Source organism: Erinaceus europaeus, chromosome 1 (genome assembly GCF_950295315.1).
Source record: "Erinaceus europaeus chromosome 1, mEriEur2.1, whole genome shotgun sequence".
NCBI classification, from domain to species: Eukaryota; Metazoa; Chordata; class Mammalia; order Eulipotyphla; family Erinaceidae; genus Erinaceus; species Erinaceus europaeus.
This window is the reverse complement of record NC_080162.1, coordinates 31,044,757-31,061,368: the sequence shown is the minus strand read 5'-3', so window position 1 is coordinate 31,061,368 and position 16,612 is coordinate 31,044,757. Positions and strand designations below refer to the sequence as shown.

Here is a 16,612-nt window from a genome sequence, read left to right as displayed (position 1 = left end):
TTCTCTCCCCCTTTCTCACTTCCCCTCCTCTCTCCATTTCTCTCTGTCCTATCTAACAATGGTGATATCAGTAACAATAATAACAACAACAACAATAAAAAACAACAAGGGCAACAAAAGGGAAAATAAAAAAAGAAATATAGGTTTGGGGCTGAGTGGTGGCATATCAGGCTGAGTGCACGAGCTATAATGCACAAGGACCCAGGTTTGAGGCCCCAGTCCCCAGCTGCAGGGGAAGCTTTTCCAGTGGTAAAGCAAGGCTTCAGGTGGCTCTCTGCCTCTTTTCCTCTCTTATCTCCGCCTTTCCTCTTGATTTCTGGCTGTCTCTATTCAACAATGATAATAAAAGAAATTAAAAAAGAAATGTATGTTCAAAAATCCTCAATAAAGTTTTAGCAAATTGAACCCAGCAATATATAAAAAAGATTATACATCCTGACCAAAAGAAAGTATTCCAAGAATATTGGTCCAATATATAACAATCAACATAACACATGTCGTCTTTTATTAAAGAAAACAAAAATAATCATTTCAAAATGTGCATAAAAAGCATTTGATAAAAATCATTTGAACTGATAAAAAGCAGCTGTAAAAATCTTTTCTTGGGAGTCAGGCGGTAGTGCAGTGGGTTAAGCGCAGGTGGCACAAGGCGCAAAGACCGGCGTTAGGATCCCGGTTTGAGCCCCTGGCTCAAGGGAAGTCGCTTCACAAGCGATGAAACAGGTCTGGAGGTGTCTTTCTCTCCCCCTCTCAGTCTTCCCTTCCTCTCTCCATTCTCTTTGCCCTATCCAACAACAACGACATCAATAACAACTACAACAATAAGACAACTAGGGCAACAAAAGGGAATAAATAAATAAAATTTAAAAATGAGTTGGGTGGTAGCGCAGAGGTTAAGGGAAGGTGGTACAAAGCACAACGTAAGCATCCCGGTTCAAGCCCTTGGCTCCCCACCTACAGGGGAGTCGCTTCACAAGCGGTGAAGCAGGTCTGCAGGAGTCTTTCTCTCCCCCTCTTTATCTCCCCCTCCTCTTTCCATTTCTCTCTGTCCTATCCAGCAACGACGACATCAATAACAACAACAATAATAACTACAACAATAAAACAACAAGGGCAACAAAAAGGGAAAATGAATAAATAAATATTAATAAAAATTTTTTGAAAATTAAAAAATAATATTTTTTCATTTATAAGGACAAAAAGATAAAGAAGAGGAAGAAAGAGTAAAAGAGACCCAATTACTGATACTTCCTTTAATGTGGAGAGGCTAGGCTCAAATCTGGGTTAAGACATGTATAAAAATCCCATAGTGGGGGACCACGCAGCGGATTGCGCGCACATTGTGGGAAGCCCAAGGACAGGTGGAAGGATTCCGGTTCGAGCCCGGGATCCCCACCTGCAGGGGGGGTCACTTCACAAGCGGCGGCGCAGGTTTCGATTTCTCTCTGTCCTATTCAACAACAACAACGATAAACAAGGGCAACAAAAGGGAAAAAATAGCCTCCAGGAACAGTGGATTCATAGTGCTGGCACTGAGCCCCAGTGATAAACCTGGAGGCAAAAAAAAAAAAAAATCCCATAGTTAACATTTTTAATACTAAGTTACCAAATGCTCCCCCTTTTATATATATGTATATAAAATAAAGATACCCGGGTAGTGCAGTGGGCTAAGCGCAGGGGGCGCAAAGCTCAAGGACCAGCATAAGTAAGGATCCCAGTTCCAGCCCCATGCTCCTCACCTGCAGGGGAGTAGATTAAGAGGCGGTGAAGCAGGTCTGCAGGTGTCTATCTTTCTCTCCCTCTCTCTGTCTTCCCCATCTCTCTCCATTTCTCTCTGTCCTATCCAACAACGATGAGAACAATAAAACGAAAACACTAAAACAAGGGCAATAAAAGAGAATAAATAAATATAACCATTTTCACCACTTCTACTCAACATGGTACTTGAGATTCTAGCAAGAACACTTCAGGGGTGAGGGGATAGCACAATGGTTAGGCAAATGACTTTCATGCCTGAGGGGGTAAAAATCATACCTATGTGACTCTAGACCTCCCAGTGGACTCTCCCCACCCTCTGACTCAGAAGAGGTAAAAGATAGAGAGGGAAAGAGAGAGAGAGAAAAGGAAAGGAACCACAGTCCCATTCCAATGCTCATAAAACTTCCCCTTTGCACATGCTGTCATGTGGTGACTGTGGGCTCAAATGCTATCCTCAAAAGTGGCAAAATGGGGAGCAGGGCGGTAGCACAGCGGGTTAAGCGCAGGTGGTGCAAAGCACAAGGACCGGCTTAAGGATCCCTGTTCAAGCCCAGGCTCCCCACCTGCAGGAAAGTCGATCACAAGTGGTGAAGCAGGTCTGCAGGAGTCTATCTTTCTCTCCCCCTCCTCTCTCCATTTCTCTCTGTCCTATCCAACAACGATGACATCAAGAACAACAATAATAACTACAATGATAAAACAAGGGCAACAAAAGGGAAAATAAATATTAAAAAAAAAATTTTTTTTAAGTGGCAAAATGTCCTCTTTCCCACATGAACTATCTCTCAGCCTCGTCCTCCACGTTACCTTCATCTTTCAGCCTGGGAGGTGGCGGCAGTTAAAGACTCTCAAGCATGAAGTCCTGAGTTCTATCCTTGGCATTGCGTATACGCCAGAATGATTCTTCAGCTCTCTCTCCTCACAGCCCTTTTTCATTTTAATAAATAAATAAATATTAAAAACAAGGGGGCGAGGCGGTGGCATACCAGGTTAAGTGTACTTAAGCATTTGTACCTTGCAAGGATCCAGGTACTAACCCTCGCTCCCAGGTACAAACTCTCGCTCCCGACCTACAGGGGGAAAGCTTCACAAGCCGTAAAGCAGGTTCGCAGGTTTGTCTTTCTCTATCCCGCTCTCCCTGTCCCATCTCAATTTCTGTCTTACCCAATAAAATGGACAAAATGGCTGACAGGAGCAGTGGATTTGTAGTGCTGGTTCTGTGCCCCAGCGATAATCCTGGAGGCAAAAAAAAAAAAGTTTTAACAATAAATATAAAAATTTTATGTGGTCCGGGAGGTGGCATAGTGGTAAAGCTTTGGACTCTCAAGCATGAGATCCCAAGTTTGATCCGCAGCAGCACATGTGCCAGAGTGATGTCTGATTCTTTCTCTTTCTTTCTATCTTTCTCATAAATAAATAAAAAAATCTTTAAATTTTTTTTTTAAAGTTTAAAAATAAACATTAAAACAAAATATATCGTTCATGTGGATCTGTGGCATTCTGTTGTGACAATTCATGGCAAAACAAAACAAAAACTACAGGGCTGAATGGTGGCGCACATGTTTGAGCACAGGTTACAATGTTCAAGCCCAGGCCCCCATCTGTAGAGGGAGAGCTTCAGTGCTGAAGGTGTCTCTCTATCTCCCCCTTCCCTCTCCATTTCAGGCTGTCTCTACCCAATAAATAAGTAAAGATAATGGGTGCATTGGATCGACCTTCCCGTGGTGCATCCCGTGAGTACCCATTCATTGGGGAAATTGACGATCCTTCCTAGCTGACTGAATCCACATGGATCCCAGTCACTTTCAAAGCCAGCAACAAGCAGCTCCTGACAGCTTTCAAGCTGTTGGTCCTGTTACGCTGTTAACTGGCTATGGAAGAAGGGCAAACGCTAGAAGAAAGTAAAGATGATTAAAAAAAAACTACTTGGGGCTAGGGGTGACACACCTGGTTGAGTGTACATGTTACAAGAACCTGGGTTTGGGTCCCTGGTCCCCACCTGCAGGGGTAAAGCTTTGTGAGTGGTGAAACAGTGTTGCAGGTCTCTCCCCCTCTTTATCCCTTCCTTCCCTATCAATTTATGACTGCTCTATCATAAGAGAAATAATAAAATAATGTAAGAAATAACTTTAACCCCCCCCTGCTTGCTCTTGAAGCAAATAAATTTGTAGGTTTCTTAAAATTTTATTTTTATTTATGGGCCAGATTTGTAGCCATCATCTTAGGCTGGTAATAATTTCTTTCCAGGAAAAGCTTCTATCAAAGTTGTTTACATGGGCAGTCATTCAGGCCTGAAAGAATACAGTAAATTAACTGGCCATCTGGTTTTATTATTGGATCCTTAGTGCTGAGATGAAAGCACAACATTTTTAGTTCTCAACAGTGTCGTCCCTCCTCCTCCTCCTCCTCCTCCTCTTCCTCCTCCTCCTCCTCCTCCTCCTTTCTTCTTCTTTTTTTCTTACCAGAGCACTGCTCAACTCTGGCTTATTGTGGTGTGGGGGATTGAACCTGGGACTTTGGACTTTCTCAGGCATGAGAGTCTCTTTGTATAACCATTATGCTATCTATTCCTGGCCCAGTTCTTTTTTTTTTTTTTTTTAACTTATTTATAAAACAGACTGGTTGGGAGACAGTGAGAGGAGAGAATGAATCAGTCTGGCACATAGGATGCCAGACATGAAACTCCACACCTCATTCTTCCAATGGAAGTTCACCTCCCAGGCCCCAACGGTGTTTAGCATTAATGGCCACCTTGCCTTTCTATTATAGGAAAAGGATGCTTATTTTTTCTATTCATATGATGAGCAAGTGTATAATGAATGTCACAGGCAAATGCCACTTGCAGCTGTGTAAAGTAACAGTGACTTCTTTCATTACTCTAGTTAACTGTTTTTGATAGAGGGTGGGGGAGGGAAGAGGAAGAAAGGGGCTGGGTAGTGATGTACCTGACAGAGTATATGTGTTACCACGAGCAAGGACCCATGTTTAGGCCTCCTGTCCTCCCTAAAGGGGACAAGAAGTTTTAAGAGCAGTGGAGAGGTACTGCTAGTATCTCTCTTTCTCTCTCCTCTTTCCCTCTCGATTTCATTTATTTTTTATAGAGCACTGCTCAGTTTTAGCTTATGGTACTACTGGCAATTGAATGTTGTCTCAGACATGAAAGTCTTTTTTTCTTTTTTAGTTTATTTCCTCTAGGGTTATCACTGGGGTTTGCTGCCTGCACTGTGAATTCACAGCTCCTGGCAGCCATTTTTTTCTGACAGAGAGAAACTGAGAGAGGAGGGGGAGACAGAGAGGGGAGAGAGAAAGATAGATACTTGCAGCCCTGCTTCACCGCTTGTGAAGGCTGGAATCCAGAGTGTGCTGCCACCTGGCCCCCTCCTTCTCTATTTCCATCAGGAAAAATAAATAAATAAAAGGGGGCTGGGTGGTGGTGCACCTGGTTAGGCGCATGTATTACAATGCGCAAGGACCCGGGTTCAAGCCCCTGGTCCCCACCTGCAAGGGGAAAGCTTTACGAGTGGTGAAGCAGGGCTGCAGGTGTCTGTCTCTCTCCCTCTATCACCCCCTTCCCTCTTGATTTCTGGCTGTCTCTATCCAATAAAGAAAGATAATAAAAAAAATTAAAATAAATAAATAAATAAAAGGTCACTAGGTGGAATTATCATGCAGGTACCAAGGTATAACAATAACCCTGGTGGCAGAAAGAAAGAGAGAGGGAGAGGGGGAGAGAGGGAGAGAGAGGGAGAGAGGGAGAGAGAGGGAGAGAGAGAGAGAGAGGTCATGTGCTGTAGCATACATCCACCTCTTGTGAAGCTTTAAAGCCCCATCCTGCCTGCAAATACATGCTGGGTCCTTAAACGTGGATCTTTGAGCAAAGTAATCTGTGCATTCAACCAGGTGCCCTACTGCTGGGTCCCCCACCCAGTTAATGTAAAGGCATGTGAAAAGCTATTTTGTGGGGTAGTTACATAAGAGCTTTGTCTGCAATTCAAATGCTTCTTAAATTCTCTTTACCTTATAGCTGGGGAGGTGGTACAATGAGTAAGGTGTTGGACTCTCGAGCATGAGGTCCAAAGTTTAATCCTTGGTATCACATGTGTCAGTGTGATACTCTGGTTTTCTCTCTGAGATAAATAATTTTTTTTTAATGATTTTTAAAATTTATTTATTCTCTTTTGTTGCCCTTGTTGTCTTATTGTTGTAGTTATTATTGATGTTGTTATTGTTGGATAGGATGGAGAGAAATGGAGAGAGGAGGGGAAGACAGAGAGGGGGAGAGAAAGATAGACACCTGCAGACCTGCTTCACCGCCTGTGAAGTGACTCCCCTGTAGGTGGGGAGCCGGGGCTCGAACTTGGATCCTTATTGCAGGCCTTGTGCTTTGTGCCACGTGCACTTAACCCGCTGTGCTACTGCCCGACTCCCAATAAATAAATATTTAAAAAAAAATTCTTTACCAAATGTTGAACATACTCATCCTGATGCTTTATAAACACTATGATAGTAAGTCAAAATAGGGTGAGGATAGTATAATGGTTATGCAAAGAGACTCTTATGCTTGAGGCTCCAAAGTCCTTGGTTCAACCCCCTACACCACCATATGCCAGAGCTGAGCAGTGCTCTATATCCAAGATAAAGGAATGAAAGCAGAATATGGCTCCTCTGATTCTCAGTCATTATTTTAATCATTTATTCACTGATTGAGTAGTTTTGAATTTATTTTGTATGTAAGCTACAGGGGAAACAACAAAATATTATGCTGTTAGAAAAGTCATGAGACCTCTTCTCGCCAATGTCACTGGTCACCTCCATTAAGAACAACATAATGGGCCCCTTTGTGGGCCCCTATAGGACCTTGCCCTCAATGTGGATTAATAATAGTAGGGAATGTTCCACTCTCCGAAGGGAGGATGGACAACATACTCTACCTACTACCCAAGTTAGATGGGTCCTGAAATTAGTGCAGCCTGGAATGTTCCTAGCTGTGACCACAGAATGTGAACCCAGACCTACAGTGATGCAGAGGTTACATAGGCTCCTGTGCTGAATATGGGCCCCAGATCAAACCGGTGGGGTTTACAGTTAACAATATGTATATACTTTTCCCATATTTGGGAGCTACTCTCTTCCTTGGTCCTAGTCTTTTTTCAAAATATGACACCATCTCCCCAGACAATAAATACCTGGGTCCACCTGCATATTAGCTGTCAGGCTCAGGCAAAAACTAGTAAAGCCATGGGTCCTCTGGAATATACCTAAAACAGATCTACTAGCTTTTTCCAAAATGGAGAGCCCAATCTTCATCTGCAATACTCATGCCTTTAGGTTCATGATTAGTCAACAATTTGTTGTGCATTATATCTTAACTCTTCTTCAGCCACCAGGTTCCAGATGATACCATGATGCCAACCCAACTTCCTTGGGCAGAGGACCCCACCATGTGTCTTGAAGCCGCTTCCCCAGAGCCCTGCCCCACTAGGGAAAGAGAGACAGGCTGGGAGGATGGACAGACCTGCCAACACCCACGTTCAGCGGAGAAGCAGTTACAAAGCAGCAGAGTGCTAAGCAGTTACAGAAGCCAGACCTTCCACCTTCTGCACCCCACAATGACCCTGGGTCCATACTTCCAGAGGGACAAAGAATAGGGAAGCTATCAAGGAACGGGACTGGATATGGAGCTCTGGTTATGGGCAATGTGTGGAAATGTACCCCTATGGTCTTGTCAATGTTTCCATTTTATAAATAATGATAATAAAACCAAACCAAACAACAACAACAACAAAAAAGAAAAGTCATGACACATTTTTGCATAGAAAAACAGAGAAAAGGGGGCCAAGCAGTGGCACACCTGTTTAAGCATTCACAGTACAGTGCACAAGGACCCAGTTTCAAGTCCCTATCCCCCACTTGCAGGGGGAAGCTTCACAAATGGTGAAGCAGGTCTGTAGGTGTCTCTCTGTGTCTCTCCCTCTCTATCTCCTGTTCCCCTCTCAATATCTCTCTGCCTCTACCCAATTACAAATAAATAAAATATTATTAAAAGAAGAAAAACATAGAAAAATGCCATGTTTTTTCCTGACAAACCAGTATAATCCCTGAACTGTTTAGATTTTTTAAAAAAGTTTTTTTTTCCTTTTATCAGAGAAATAGATCAGACCATAGCTGTCACATGCAGTACCAGGGATCAAATCTGCAGCCACACTCTTATCTGCTGAGTCATCCCCCTGACTGCCTAAACTTAGTGTTTAGAGTTGAGCAAAGAAAGCAAATAACTAAATACAGTAAATGTAGTTCCTATTACAACATAGAAAAGTGTTTTGTAGAACATAAATAAAAAAAAGTTAGGAGTTTTAAAAAGTAAAGGGAAGTGGTCTACTGAGATTAAAGAAGGAGATTTAGCACTTTATTCTCAGAGCAGTGTGAAGTAATTTTTTTTATGCAGGGAATTTATGCAATTTAATTTACATTTAATGTTTTCCTTTCTTTTTCTAATTATTTATTAGAGACAGAATTTGAGAAGAATTGGTAAGTAGAGAGGGAGAGAAAGAAATGCCTGCAGTATTGTTTTTTGCTTCTGAAGCTTCGCCCCTACAGGTGGGGTTCTTGCACATGGTAACATTCAACGAGATACGCCAATGCCTGGCCCATTTGATTTACATTTTAAAGCAAGAGTGCTCTGTGGAAATTAGATGATAGCACAAGTGGATATTGTGATAACCAGCTGAAAGATGAGTTATGGTTGTGGTCTGGATAAGAGTACTGATGGGAAGGATGGAGCTTTCATTTTAATGAAAAGGGAAGATAATTATGATTGAGCACATATTACAGAGTGGTGTGGGTGGAGTGAAGATGAGAGGGAAAATGAAGCAATTAGCTTTAATCCTAATTCTGGATCTATTTAATCCAAATGGCATATTAAACCCACTGCATATAAAGGTTTAGTGCTTCAATAAGAAGTGTGGTTGGAGATAGATTTGTGAGTAATCATTTTGTTGCTATTGTGTTAATGGGAATTATCAATGGGAATTGTATCAGGAGAATAAACTACAAAGAGAATATATGCATAGCAGGAAGAGAGTCTATGGAAGGAACAACATTAAACTGGAAGTGGGTCAAGAAAATGGGCTTTAAAAAAAAAAAAAGACAAGGATAGGGATGCATACTGGTTATATAAACAGCTTCAATGGCCTCAGCTCCGAGGAGGTCCCAGGTTCAATCCATGGAACAACCCTAAGGTAGAGCTGAGCAGTGATCTGATCAAAAACAAAAATTAAAACAAACAAACAAACAAAAACACCTAAGTGGCCAAAGAGGGATAAAAAGCCACAAGGGTGGAGGGGTGTATGCGGTGGTGCACACGGTTAAGCGCAGACAGTACCAAGCACAAGGACTTGTGTAAAGATCCAGGTTTGAGCCCCTGGCTCCCCACCTGCATAGGGGACGCTTCACAAGTGGTGAAGCAGGCCTGCAGGTTTCTCTCTTTCTCTCTTGCTGTCTCCCACTCCCCTCTCAATCTCTTTCTGTCCTATCCAATAAAATGGGAAAAAAAAAAAAAGTGGTCGCCAGGAGCTGGCACCAAGCTCCAGAGATAAACCTGGAGGGAAAAAAATAATAAAAGGAATAAAAGAAACAAAAATGAGGGAAATTAATGGTTTTTAGCAAGTAGCTTGTCTTAGTGTGTTTCCAAAAGAATGAGGTATTAAGGGGGGCGGGTGGTGGTGCATATGTTACCATGAGCAAGGACCTGGGTTCAAGCCCCCAGCCCCCACCTGCAGGGGAAAGCTTTGCAAGTGGTGAAGCAGTACTGCAGCTGCCTCTTTCTTTTAATTTTTAAAAAATATTTATTTATTTATGTTCCCTTTTGTTATAGTTTTTGCATTGTTGTTGTAGTTATTATTTCTGCATTGTCTCCTCACCTGCAGGGGAGTCACTTCACAGGCGGTGAAGCAGGTCTGCAGGTGTCTACCCCCCCATCTTCCCCTGCTCTCTCTATTTCTCTCTGTCCTATACAACAATGATGACATCAACAGCAACAACAACAATAAAAAAACAGCAAGGGCAACAAAAGGGAAAATTAAAAAAAAATTTCAACATCACCGAATACATGTGTCTATCCTTGTGTACTATAAACATATCTGTGCTCTAAAATGTAAAAAAGATGTTTTTTTTTGCCTGATAAGCATTTTTCCCCTATTGAGAATATGTGCTAGTACTTGTGAATGCCATTAGTAATTTTAGTAAACGTACTTTTAGTGGAGTTCAATGGAATGTTGGAAAAAAGACTGCAGTGGCCTGAGAAATAGAAATAAAAAGCAATAGAAGTGGGAGAAACAGGGACAAGAAAAGGAGACTATATATTCAAGAACTCTAACTGTAAAAGGAATGAGACCAATAAGAATAGTTCATAAAGTCAAGAATGAAACAAAATTAAATGCTCAAGGAGAGGATGGTTACAGGGTAAAAGGCAGATGATATAGGAGAGAAGGAGTAACTGTGGGTGGTGTCTGAGGGAAAATTAGATATAGAGATTTTCCTTCCAAGGCCAGGTGGTTTCGCAGCTGGTTGAGCCCACATGTTACAATGCACAAGGACCTAGGTTTGAGCCCCAGGTCCTACCGCAGGAGGAAAGCTTCACAAGTGCAAAAGCAGGGCTGCAGGTATCTTTCTGTTTCTCTTCCTCTCTATCTTCCCTTTCCCTCATGATTTCTGGCTATCTCTATCCAATAAATAAATAAAGAAAACTAAAAAAAAATGTCCTTCCTGGGCAGGGGTAGGTAACATAATGGTTATGCAAAGAGACTATCAAGCTTGAGGCTCCAAAGTCCCAGGTTCAATCCCCCACACCACCATAAACCAGAGCTGATCAGTGCTCTGGTTAAAAACAAAACAAAACAAAAAAACACCTTATGGTATAAACAAAAAGAAGGTTGGTAAAATATTTGCTTGCAGTAACAGAATGACTTATTTTATTTTCTTTGTATTATGGACAGAGAGAATAGAGAAAGAAAGTCCTCTACAAATAACATGCTATTGAATTGGGGTATAACTGAGATATTTAAAGTACTCAGGTCTTCACGGAACTCCCAATAATAAGTTATGTTAAATAGCTAGCAACATTGTAAACATCTTTAGATATAGTAAAAGAAATCTAACTTTATAGCAAAGAGAACTTTTCTGCTAAAGATACATTAAATTTCGGGTAATTGTTCGTTTCTTTTATTCCTTCGCTTTTCCTGTGGTCTCCATTGAAAACGTCCTTTCGAAAACGAATTCTTCCTCTTTTAATTTTGATCCCTTTCCTCCCGAGTGTTTATCTCCCTCCTCTCTTGAATTTTCAGTCTTTATAATTGGTTACTTGCTTTCTCTTTCAAAATACAAAGTGTCCTATATTCCTTAAAACAAACTCCAATTTTGCTACCCTTCTGTCCTCAAATGACCCGATGGCTTTAAAACCATCAAATCTAATAGCCAAATTTAAGACTTCAACTTCCTTTTACCTCTGCAGCATTTCATGCCACTGATAACTTTTAACTTCTACACAAAAAACAAATAACTTGTTATCCTGCTGCACGAAATGTCACCTATTTGGGTCCAAGTCTTCAACATTTCTTTCTAGCCTACTTCGTCGGCTTTCAAAATGTCTCCTAAAACCGGGGCTCTTAATTGTAGCATGGCATCACCACTTCCTTAACCAGGGAGGCTACAAGCCGGAGGTTCAACCCCACTGCAACAAACCACATCACACCGCTCATCGACCCTCAGTTTAGACGCCCAACAACTCTCTTCTGAAGAACTGCACCACCTTCCCCCTTGGCATTCCCCACCCCAGGCTCATCCTGGAGCCACCCCCTAACAGGAAGTCGGCTCTGGACAGTCTGGGTGTTTGTTTGTTTGTTTTGTTTTTGTCCTCCAAAGTTGGGGCCTGGGACTGACGTTTCTAGTCATCAGTACTCCCGTTCACCCCGAGTGACAATACCGTTTTCCTGCGCCCAGGTACAGGGAGGGACCCAGCTGAGCGTGCATCTCTTGGAGGTGGGTCCAGACAACGCTGGGCAGCAGGTGGATTGACGGCTGCTTTCAGGCCCTGCTGGCAAGACAGCCCGGAAAGCCAGGAGGGAAGCGCCGTCCCAGCCCACAGCACTGGAAGCGCTCCCGAGGCCCAGGCTGGACTACAGAGCCCCCTGCTATATGACCTACGCCCCAGTTTTTTGAGATGTCTCCAGTCTGTAGACTCCCCGCCCCTCACACTCACCCCAACACCTGGGCCTGTCAGTGATTCGATGCCGGGTCCTCTCTGGACCAAGGCTGAGGCGGCTGAGAAGGTCGTGAGGACCTCGCAATTGGAGTGTCCAGAAGGTTGCCTGACTAACAGCTCCAAAGAAACCGAGGCGGTCTATGGAATTGAAAGGATCAAGCAAGCTAGTAGACGCGGAATGAGAAGAACAAAAGGTCTCTTGAGGTGTGGAATCTAAATTTTCGGGATCAGCCAGAAAGGAGAACAGGGGGGTTTCCGCACCATCTGGACTCAGGCACTCATCCGCGGCCTTCGCTCAGTCCATGGTCCCCCCTACTGTCGTGTGGGCGGAGTCAGGAGCGCACTGTGCGTTACTCAGTGGGTGGGGCCCAGGAGTCGAGCCAATGGCCGTGCAAGGAAGAAGGCTCGGCCAGAGGAGTCCTATGGGGCGGGGCTCGGGGGGGGGGAGAGAGGCCGGGAAGCAAGGAGGGGCGGGGCCAGAGAGTCCAAGGGGTGGGGCGCGAACTGGATCCTGAGTGCAGTAGAAACGGTGAAAATGGCAGCGACTGAGGGAGAACCGAAGCCCAAAAAGCTGAAGGTGGAGGCGCCGCGAGCGCTGAGGTGAGCGCTAGCCGACGTAGGGTGGAGGGTGACGACGTCTGCTGCTGACCTGGGCCCACGTGGGATTGCGCGGTCCCGGCGCATGGTGGTGCTCTAGTTGCCCGCGCGGGTCCAAGGTGCTGGACCGGCTGCTTTGGGAACTGCCTGCATGGTTGCGACCCCTGATCCGTTCCCGGCCTGTGTTTCTGGTGGAGTTGCTGTCTACTCCTGAGCCGCTCTGGTCGCCCGTGACCTATCAGATCGCCGGCCATGGCGAGGTGCTTTGCAGGATGAGCGCGGGCTGTGTTCGCCACGTGGGAGCCCGGCCCGGCTGGGTTGGTGTGACCCTGGAGGACCGCAGCGGAGTCTTCCTCGCCACCTTCTCCATGCCGGGTGATAGATAATGGGGCCAAGCTACTGCTGTAGTGCCTTGAAGCAGAGACAAAGTTCTTAGGGATGTTTACTAAAATGTCTTGGAAGGGCGCCTTGACCTTTCTTTTTTTGTAGCTGCTCTAAAACCCGACACCTTTGAAGACCCTCTAAATGGGGACCCAGACTCCTCCTCCGAGACTTGGCAGGGCGGCATTTGGCAAAATGGTTAGGGGAGGTTTATATTTCTTTGTACTTTTTGGCAGAGAGGAGACAGTTCTGCTCCTAACACCTGCCTCACATGTGATTGATGTTGCAACTTTTACCTATAAAAAGTTTGTTAAATAAAGTGTAGCTTGTAGGTGGTTTTGAAATTTTAACCCGAAGACTGATTTTTCTGTCAGAAATTATGCATATTAACTAGATTTAAAACTATTGGGCTCTTCCTGATTATACAAGACAAATTTAACTTCCAGCATTGCCCTTTACCTTTACTGGATAGAGACAGCCAGAAATCAAGGGGGGGGGGGTTTGATAGGGAGAGAGACAGACACCTGCTTCACCACTCGTAAAACTTTCCCCCAGCAGGTGGGGAGCGGGGGCTCAAACCCGGGACCTTGCACATTGTAATACATGCGCTCAACCAGGTGTGCCACTACCCAACCCCCCCCATAGGATATTTTAGACATGTAAAATAAAGCAATCATTTTTGAGTCATATCTGACAGGGTTTAAGGCATGAGCTTTCATGCTAAGCCTGTTGTTAATTTCCTTTTTTTTTTTTTTTTTTGAATAGATACAGCCAGAAGTTGAGAGGAAGGTGGAGATAGAGAGGGAGAGAGACACCTGCAGCCCTGCTTTACCACTCACAAAGCTTTTCCCCTGCAGATGGGGACCAGGGCCTTGAACCCTGGTCCTTGTGCATTGTAGCTTATGCACTGAACCAGGTGTGTCACCACCTGACCCCTCTTATTAATTTCCTTAAAACCCACCTTCACAAAACTTTCTCTCTCCAACTGGAAGGCCGATAAAGTTTTGCCCTGCTACTGAACACATAGCTCTTACATGACTTTTTTCTACGATGAAGTGCTTTTTTTCCCTTTTTTTTTTTAACAGAAGTTGAAGCCCAAAGAAGTATCTGCCTGAAGCATCTGGGTGTAAATTCATTGTTGTTAGTCAGTATTCTTTGTTTATACATCTTTCGAAGTTATAATAAATAATAATGTTTGATACTTAAGTACATATGTGCCAGGCATTGTTTCAGCTGTATTTTAACTAACCCAGTTCCACACTTGCTTCACAAAGTAGATATTAATATTGTCTCCATTTTACCAATCTGGAAACAGACATTTGAGAGGTTGAGAACTTGACCAAGGTCACCTATGTAGTAATTGATATGGTTGGATATTTTAATCCAGATAGTCTGATCCTAAGTTTGTACTTTCTGTTACCACACTACCCTGATTAACTTCAACAATTTAACAAGAAACCTTAATGAACTGTTAACTAATTTCTTGTTTCTCTTCTGTTTTTATTGTTGTTGTAGTTAGTATACATAACTTTTTACGTTGTGCAACATGAGCATTTGCTACATAATGCTTATTAAATGTAATGTATTTTACATGTTATTAGCTTCTATTGAAAACTTGTAATAGCCCTTAAACTATTGCTACCCATGGACATGAAGTTAAAATAATAGATAGTTGAGTACCTGGGAAAATTGATTAATTTTGTGTGAAGACTTTGGGATTGGCTATTTCTACTTTACAGTTCGTTATTTTGACTTTAAGATTCCCAGGATGGGGGGCCGGGTGGTAGCACAGCACATGCTGCAAAGTGCAAGGACTGGCGTTAAGTATCTGGGTTTGAGCCCCTGGCTCCCCACCTGCAAGGGGGTCGCTTCACAGATGGTGAGGTAGGTCTGCAGAAGTCTGTCTTCTCCTCTCTCAATTTCTCTCTGTCCTATCCAACAATGACGACAGCAACAACAATAATAAGAACAACAATAAACAACAAGGTCAACAAAAGGAAAAACAGGAAAAAAAAAAAAGAAGTAGTGGATTCATAGTGCAGGCACCGAGCCCCAGCAGTATCCCTGGAGGCAAAAAATATATATTCCCAGTATGGGCCTGGGGGCATACTACAGAGGTGTGTGCACCAACTATCAGACCTCTGGCTGAGGTTACAGGTTCAACCCCAAGCACCATCATATGCCACAGCTGAGCAATGCTCTGGTCTCTCTCAAATAAAATTTTTGAAATTTTATTTTAAATGAGCCTCAGTGTGAGTGATTAGATCGCACTGTTAGGATGATTTGCTTGACTATTGGGGGACTGCCTTTCAGTTTTAAGAGAATGATTTATATAGCCTATATATTCATATTCATGTTGGAAATAAATATGGGAGATGGTGAGAACAAATATATTTATGAAATATGGTTGTAGATATCAAAGGGTGTAGAGCGTTATGAACTCTAGAATATTCTCAAGAAAAAAAAAAATCACAAAGGAGCTTTTTGGTGATGTCTGAAGATGTTTTTGGTGGCGAGTGCTACTCATGCCCAGTGGTTGCTGCTAAACATCCTTCAGTGTATAGGAAGTCTCCTGCTATAAAGAATTGTGTGGCCAAAATTGACAATGGCAGGATTGAATAAATTGTGTTCTGGGAGAACATGCAGCAAACTAGGCTTCCTGTCCAGATATACATAATTTTTCTAGACTGGACTGCTTTTCAGAGGGTGTAACCGTCAATTAAGTCACAAAGAAAGAAGCTGGCTCTTAATATCCTTTCACATTATGTTGAGGAAGAGAAGGGAACACTGAATGCCAGATACTATACTAGGTGCTTTATATATATGCTATCTCTTTTAGGCTTTCTAGCATTATGATTTTTGTCTTATAGATGTGTTGTGTAGGGCTGAAAGAAATTGAGAAATATATTTTGAGGTCTGATGACATTCCACAATAATACTTCCAATATATTTCTGTTCTCTGGAAATACTTTTCAGGCTCCTTTAAATTTCTTGGGTAACCAAGAACAATTTCAGTAATCCCTTCTAAAACACATTTTTTTCTCTTTCAGAAAATTCCCTGGAAGATTATTTTTATAAACTGAGCCCACTGCTCCCAGAATAGTCTGCTATGAAGATTAAATGAGGCAAATATATGTAAAGCTGAAATATGAGAAAGGGTGTTTGTATGCCTCTAGTGTGTTACATAGTGCCCGATCCTCAGAAGCTATTATTTATTGCTATGGATTATTGCTGTAGCATAGGGCAGGATTGATAACCTTCACTTTCTAGGCCTATGTTTGTTTAGTGTTGCAGCCTCACATTGAGTTTGATTCTTTGGATGATATTACAGAGTATTCACTTAAAGCCACAAATTTAATACTTTTTAAGATTAAGTCTTTGGACTGTAAAAGAGTGGAAATAGAGGCACTTTTTATGAATGCTTTAGTAAGGTCCTTTTCCTGGGTATCACATGCTAGGGTGAGTAAATATGGCCAAAAGTGAACTAGAGGAAAACTTACATGAGTGGTCCTACGGATCTTGGGACAAGCACAGAAGTGCTTGAAGCTCAGGGAAAGTAGGAAGAAGAGCTCTAGAAGAAAGAAAGGAAGAAAGAAAGAAAGAAAGAAGGAGAAAGAG

General features: G+C 42.8%; 2 protein-coding genes across 4 annotated transcripts in view; one reads left to right on the top strand and one right to left on the bottom strand.

Moving 5' to 3' along the window:
- Positions 1-12,147, bottom strand: part of AP3M1 (adaptor related protein complex 3 subunit mu 1) — a 33,089-nt gene extending 20,942 nt beyond the window's left edge. Inside the window, exon 1 of the mRNA XM_007520351.3 lies at positions 12,014-12,147. The gene's annotated coding sequence lies outside the window, so the exon portion shown is untranslated. The remainder of the gene's footprint in view (positions 1-12,013) is intronic.
- Positions 12,148-12,461: 314 nt separating this feature from the next.
- The window catches only part of ADK (adenosine kinase), a 452,224-nt gene continuing 448,073 nt past the window's right edge, over positions 12,462-16,612 (top strand). For 2 of the 3 annotated variants that reach the window (XM_060172912.1, XM_060172984.1), the window contains exon 1: positions 12,462-12,616. In XM_060172912.1, coding sequence (XP_060028895.1) covers positions 12,552-12,616 — 65 coding nt within the window. In that variant the 5' untranslated portion in view covers positions 12,462-12,551. The remainder of the gene's footprint in view (positions 12,617-16,612) is intronic. The other variant, XM_060172793.1, reaches the window with a different exon arrangement.